The sequence below is a fragment of the Armigeres subalbatus genome, chromosome 1, assembly GCF_024139115.2.
Source record: "Armigeres subalbatus isolate Guangzhou_Male chromosome 1, GZ_Asu_2, whole genome shotgun sequence".
Classification (NCBI taxonomy): Eukaryota; Metazoa; Arthropoda; class Insecta; order Diptera; family Culicidae; genus Armigeres; species Armigeres subalbatus.
In genome coordinates, this window is record NC_085139.1 from 18949401 (window position 1) to 18956796 (window position 7396).

At 51.3% G+C, this 7396-nt stretch overlaps 1 protein-coding gene across 1 annotated transcript; it reads left to right on the plus strand.

Moving 5' to 3' along the window:
- The first annotated feature begins 6758 nt into the window (after positions 1-6758).
- On the plus strand, positions 6759-7172 carry LOC134205999 (uncharacterized). The gene has a single exon (XM_062681691.1). It carries the CDS (start codon positions 6759-6761, stop codon positions 7170-7172), a length of 414 nt encoding a protein of 137 aa, XP_062537675.1.
- The last annotated feature ends 224 nt before the right edge of the window (positions 7173-7396 follow it).

Genomic DNA, 7396 nt, shown 5'->3' on the forward strand with positions numbered 1-7396 from the left:
TAACGCCTCCAAGTCAGTCTTGGTCCACTTCACCACCCCGAAACTGTATGTCAACAAGGGCACAGCAAACGTGTTTATCGCCTTCACCTTGTTGCCGGCCGACAAGAGGCTCTTCAAAATACCGTTGACATGATGCTAGAACTTTTCCTGCAGCTCTTTCTTGATCGTCGTATGGCGAATTCCTTTCAGTTGCAGGAAACCTAGGAACTTGTACGTTTCGCCTTCAACCATGTTTCGAATCTCCTCCTGTGCGTTGACGCGGAAACTGTCGGCATCCACCAGGTGACCCCGGTGTAGATGTATGGATCGACATTTATTGATACCAAACTCCATCCGGATGTCGTTGCTGAAGACCGTTACAAGCCGCAGAAATTGGTGCAGCTTCTCCACAGATTCCGCAAACAGCTTCAAGTCGTCCATAAAGAAAGTATGTGTAATGTTTGTACTCCTTTCCCCACTCTTCAAATGATAGCCATAGTTGCGTTGGTTGAGTGCTCTGCTAAGAGGGTTCATGGCAAGGCAAAACCATGGTAGACTAAAGGTATCGCCTTGGAATATGCCCCTCCTGATGCTGAGAGTCCTGGACCGTAACACCTTTTCTCTATCGGTAATGTGTAGGGATGCGCTCCACATCCCCATAGCGTGCTGCACTAGCCTGATGACGTTACCGTCTATCTTATACAACTGCAGTACCTTAAGAAGGTACGAGTGAGGTACTGAGTCGTATGCCTTTTCATAGTCGATATACGCCATGCTCAGGTTTCTTTGCTTGTGGGTGGCCTGCCCAACAACGACTGCATCAATGATGACCTGATCCTTGCAGCCTCGTGTGTTGCGTCGACAACCTTTTTGTTCCTCGGTCATCAGGTTGTTGACGTCGCAATGGTTCTGCACCCTCCTCGCTATTACCGATGACAGCACTTTGTACAGACTCGAAAGGCACGTTATTGGTCTGTACTTGGCTGGGTTCAAAGTGTTCCGATCCTTCGGCAGAAGATAAGTGACACCCCTAGTGATGAATTCCGGTAGCTGCCCGGGGTTATCTAGTACCGTGTTGAAGCATTCCGCCATCCGCCCGTGGACCGCTGTAAGCTTTTTATACCAGAAATTATCCGCAAAATCGGGTCCTGGTGCAGCCCAATTCCTGGTATACCGGGTAGCCTCACGTATGTCTTGGGCGGTCACGTTGATAGCGGTCATGTCTCCAATTCCACCACAATATCGCTTTTCTTCTGCCATCCACACCCCATCGCCGACTCGCCGTTGTGTATGACCAAAACTGCGTGACTTCTCCAATCTCCGGAAGGCCCTCGCCAAAATTGGCTTTGTCGTTTCGGATGTGGTTGTAGAACTCCCTTTCGTTGATGTTGAACATTCGATTTTGCTCCTTCCTCTTCGAACATTCTCCATAACGTCGCAGTCGTTTAGCAAGAACACTCAACCGCTGTACATGGGTGTCGAGGATCTCAGTTATGTTCGCCTCGGTGAGATCACGGAGTTCTGTGGGTTTCACAATTTCAGCAACATTCCGAACTAGCCTGGTTGATCGATTCCCCTGCTTGTACTGTGTTAATCGACCAACCTTTGACCGCAGTGTGGCGATGCGGGTCTCCAGACGTCGCATCCACGCGGGTTTTCGTGCTTTGGGGCGTGCGCGTCCATCGCTCTCACCTTGTGGGCGCGTTCGCAATCCCAACGTTCTTACAACAGCCACTGCAGCCGAATACACGATAAATTGCAGCTTCTCAAGGTTCTCCACGGCTTCCAAGTACTGTGGCAAAATATCCTGGTTAAGGATGCTTACTGTACTCGTCAACCGATAGGAGTACTGCAACTTGGGTATACGGTGTGCTGCTGTGCCCATATGATTAGCTAGTTCGTCCTTCAATTGCTGTCGTTGCAATTCCACTGTTGGTCCTGGAGCGGCGGGTGCAATGGAATCGCGACGGTTACTTGCGACAGAACTCCTTCTCGACGTATCGCTCGATCTTGCCTCCTCCTCCTCCTCTCCTAATTCCCTCTGCACTTCCCGCTTGATGTAGTCTACGTCTTCTGGAGTCAGCATATTATGTGACATAATAGCTCTCTGGCGTGTGTAAAACTTGTTCTGGTCAAGCTGGGGTGCAAACCGAGGGAACCTCTCATTGAACATCTCCAGCATCGCCGGTCTGCCGGACATATCCGTCTCCATCCTGGTGCAAACGTAGTAGCAACGGATCACGTACTGATTCATCTCCCTTGTCCACATGATCCGTTGCCGTCGGCGGCCCGCTAACGTGAGTGATTGACGTCGATCAACCACAGCAACATCAGCAGGTGCAGCATTGCCTTGGGGATTTCTTCTGCTGCCGTTTCTGTTTTGCCTTGTCGGCACGGGCTGAGCCCGATGACTAGAGGGTCGCTGTTGCACCTCTCCTTCCTCTAGCCGCTGGCCGCTCGCTCTGTCCCCCGTTCCAGGACCAGCTCCAGTAGGGGCTCCCTCCTCGGGCAATCGCATGGGTGGTATTCTTCTTGAGCGTAACTCCATATTTGTGTGTGCTTTCATTCCCGGAAGCTATGGGTTCTGTAAAGTTATTTAATTCTTTACAGTGCTAAATAGCTAGGTTCAAGCGCCAGTGCTCGCCCGAGGGTGGTTTTTCATTGGTGCTTAGGAATTGGGCCTTCAGCTCCCACCTACTCGAAATGGTGGTTTTTCATGGACGCCAAGGGTATTTCACCTGAGCTTCCACCTACTTATTAAGGTTTTAATTAGGAAGTTAAGGTTATGTTAAGCCAGCAATGGAAAGATTTAATAATTAAACATCAGATTCACTTACTGGTTGGAGGGGTTCCATTTCATCATTCGACTCATCAACCTTAGCGATCTTCCGCGATGCGCCTTCAAATGGCTCTTCAGATGGCCGCTTCGTACCAGCTACGTTACTGCGTGACCGACACGCTCGTTGGATATGACCAAGAATCCCACAATAATTGCATCTCTTATCCTTGTGACCGCAAGAATTCGCTTCGTGGTAGATGCTATTGCAACGCCAGCATTTATCTCCACGAGATGAACGGGAAGAAAAACCGCCGCTAGGGTAGAACTGCTCTGAATTCGCCTCTGAACGCACTGTTCGGACGGTCGGATTTTAAACGAAACCGTTTTTGGGAATCAACCTTTAAAAGGATGATTCCCAAAAACGGTTTCGTTTAAAATCCGACCGTCCGAACAAAATCAAAAATTTCATATCGGATTACTTCGGAATGGCTTCCTCTCCTTCGAAAAATTAGCAATGTTTGTTCTGCTCAATGTCGGAGTCGATGTCGGAGGATGTGGATTGGATCCAATGTGGGAAATGTAGGCAATGGGCTCATTTCTCCTGCGCTGGCGTAGACCAGGAGGTTGTGAAAGCCGATTGGCGCTGTCAAGTGTGTGTTTCCGCAAGTGCGCAGCAGCTGAAGGTTCCGGACACGAGAAGCAAGACGCGAGGTGGCAAGAAGACCGGCCAAAAAGGCGATGGAGGGTCCGATATGGGACTTGGTTCCGATGCAGATTCGGCTGAGAAGCAGTTGAAAGAGGAACAACTAGCCAAAGAGAAGGCCTTTGCAAAGCAGATGGAGGCGCGGAAGAAGCTACTCGCCAGGCAGAAAGCGTGGAAGCAGAAACAGCTGAGGCAAGAACGAGAAATGCGGGAACTGGAGCTCCAAGTACAACGCGAGATAGAAGAGCAGCAGTTGCAGCAAGAGCAGGAAATGTTGGACGCTCAACTGGCTGCGGAGAAGGATTTTTTGGAGAAGCGAGACGCGATCCGGAAGAAATTCGACAACAGCGTCAAGAGAGTGAATGCGTCCAAGGACGAAGATGGCGCTGTCGGTGGGAAGTCGAAGAGTGAACCGGAACAGGCGGTGGTGGATTGGCTGCAACAGTCCAGAAAGACAAACACGCAGCAGTCGGTCTCGGATGTCATGGGAGCTTTTCCGAGAGCTGGGAGCAGGAGTGTTTATCAAGGCGAACAAAACGAAGTCGATGAAACCCTTAAAGGAAGTGCCTGAAATCGTCGAGAACGAGCCAGAGTCCAGCGAAGACGAAAGCAGCGAGTCGTTGGATTATCCAGCGAAAAGCCGTCACAGTGAGAGCCGGTATGGCAGCATGCAGAGCAGTCAGGCCGACGGGCCGGGGCGTGATATTGGCCATATCTCGAAACAGCAGTTAGCCGCTCGGAAAGCGGTGTCCCAGTACCTTCCGAAGTTTCGTGAAGAGCCGGAAGTCTGGCCGCTGTTTATCAGTAGCTTCGAGCACACAACGGCGGTGTGCGGGTTCACGAACTTGGAGAACTTGAAGCGGCTGCAAGACTGTCTACAGGGAGACGCACTCGAGGCAGTCAGGAGTCGGCTAGTGCTGCCGGATTCGGTTCCGGATGTTATGGGCGATCTGAGGAATCTTTTCGGAAGGCCGGAAAAGTTGCTGAAGACGCTGCTGACAAAAGTGAGGAATGCTCCTGCGCCGAGAGGAGATCGGCTGGAGACCTTCATTAACTTCGGGATTACGGTGAAGCAACTGTGCGATCATCACGAAGCTGCACAGCTCAGAGACCACCTGAACAACCCGATGCTGGTACATGAGTTGGTGGGCAAGCTACCACCAAGCTATAAGCTGGACTGGGTCCGGTTCAAGCGTGGAAAAATTGACAGTCCACTAAGGATGTTCTTGAACTTCACCACCGAAATCGTTTCGGATGTGTCCGAGGTTACGGAGTTCACAATGTTGACAGTGAACGAGCGAGCGCGTCCTGGGAGAAAGAATACTAGGAAGAAGGAGTTTGTGCATGTGCATGAATTTGCACAGAAGCGGAGCGAAGGATCGCGGATTGAGGCAGTCAGTCGGCCGTGCTGGATCTGTGAGTGGACGGATCATTTGATCAGAAATTGCGATGAGTTCCGGCGAATGAATATCGCCGAAAGGCTTAGAGAGGTGGAGAGGCAGAAACTGTGCGGAATCTGCCTAAACAAACATAGTAGTAGTCGCTGCTCGTCGAAGATCCGGTGCGTGGTGCGAGGTTGTCAAGGAAACCATCATCCTCTGTTACATAGCGTGGAAAGATCTGTGCAATTGCAGAAAGCGATATCTGACTGCACAGTGATTTTCCGTATGATGCCGGTAACGCTACACGTCGGCAAGCGTCAATACGACACCGTCGCGTTCCTGGACGAAGGGTCATCTGCGACTTTGGTTGATGATGGGGTAGCCAAACGATTGAAAGCTGAAGGTTCACTGGAGCCGCTAATAGTAACGTGGACCGGGAACATCAACCGGTTCGAAAACGAGTCCCGCTGCGTAGAGATGATGGTGTCAGCAAATGGCTCGAAGGAGAAGTTTCCGCTGTTCAACACTCGGACAGTATCGGAGTTGCAGTTACCCAAACAGAATGTTCGATACGCAGAGGTAGTGAAGCGGTACACTCATCTTGTGGGCGTGCCAGTGAAAGATTTTCCGTCCGGGATGCCGACCATCCTCATCGATTTGGATAACCTGCACCTGTTTGCGCCTGTTTGCGCCAACACGAGGCACGTGTTGGTAGACCGAACGAACCGATCGCCGTGCGATCGAAGATGGGTTGGACAATATATGGGTCCGAAAAACGGAGAGCCAGCGTTCATACATACCTGAATCTTCATTCTATCGCGACGGTGAGCAATCAGGAGCTCCATGATTTGATGCGGGAGCAGTATGTGCTGGAAGAAACAGCGGTTGCATCGTTCGCTGTGCCAGCACCGTTGGAAGAGAAGCGGGCTAGGGAGATCCTGGAGGCGACAACACAGCGAGTGGGCCATCGGTTCGAAACTGGACTGTTGTGGCGCAGCGATGTCCGGAAATTCCCCGATAGCTACTCAATGGCTATGCGGAGAATGCATGCACTCGATCGGAAATTAGGAAGGAATCCAGCGCTGAAGGAGAATGTGTGTCGGTAGATCGAAGAGTACCAGCAGAAAGGTTACGCGCACAAAGTAACCGACGCAGAGTTGATGGAGACAGCTCAATCTGCTGTGTGGTACCTGCCCCTCAACGTCGTGGTGAACCCACGAAAGCCAGGAAAAGTGCGTCTGTTATGGGATGCAGCAGCATCAGTTAATGGCATTTCCCTGAATTCCAAGCTGCTCAAAGGTCCGTATATGTTAGTTCCCCTACCGCGAGTGATCTGCCATTTCCGAGAACGTCCGATCGCCTTTGGAGGCGACATCCAGGAAATGTATCACCAAATCCGCATCAGATCGGAGGACAAGCAAGCGCAGCGATTCCTGTTTAGGTCAGGTAGCGAAGAGGCTCCCCAGATATTCGTGATTGACGTGGCGACTTTCGGATCCACGTGTTCGCCCAGTTCAGCGCAGTACGTGAAGAACGTCAATGCGAAGCAATTTGCGGAGAGGTACCCGGAAGCAGCAGATGCAATAGTCAAACGTCATTACGTGGACGATTACTACGACAGTGTGGACACCGTGGAAGAAGCGATCCAGAGAGCCAACGAAGTGAGATACGTTCATTCGTGTGGCGGTTTTCGGATTAGGAACTGGGTGTCTAACTCCAATGCGTTCCTGCAGGCGGTTGGCGAGCAAAGCGGTGAGTCGGCAGTACACTTTAGCGAAGAGTATGAACGTGTGCTGGGCGTAGTATGGGATACGATAGAAGACGTCTTCTGTTTTGAGACCGCTTCGAAGTTCGAGTGTTCCAAAGTCCTCCGAGGAGAAGAAGACCCACCAAGCGGATAGTACTCAGCATAGTCATGGCACAGTTTGATCCGGCCGGATTCCTAGCTCCAGTTACCATCCTGGGTAAAATGCTGGTGCAAGATCTGTGGAGAACAGGATGCCAGTGGGATGATGCGGTAGATGACCTATCATACAAAAAGTGGACGCGGTGGACGAGCATGTTGGCGAATGTCCAGGCATTTAAGTTGTCGCGCAGCTACTTCGGCACTGCGAGGTCCGATGAAATCCGGGACGTACAGCTGCATATTTTTGCGGACGCGGGTGAGACGGGGTATGGATGTGTGGCATATTTTCGTGCCATGGTGCGTGGAGAGGTGAAGTGCACGCTAGTGATGAGCCGGGCGAAAGTCGCTCCCCTTAAAACAAGTGTCTATTCCGCGTCTGGAGCTTCTGGCGGCGGTATTGAGTGCGGATGTCATATCCATTAGCAAAGTGGTATTTTGGATAGATGCAGAGGTGGTACTATCGTGGATTAGATCCGACCAGCGCCGCTATAAAAAGTTCGTTGGTTTCCGCATCGGAGAGATCCTGAGCTTGACGAGACTAGCAGACTGACGGTGGGTTCCGACAAGGCTAAACGTTGCAGATCTGCTGACGAAGTGGGGAAAGGATCCAGATCTACATCCGAGTTCGAGTACGCACGAGGCCCACA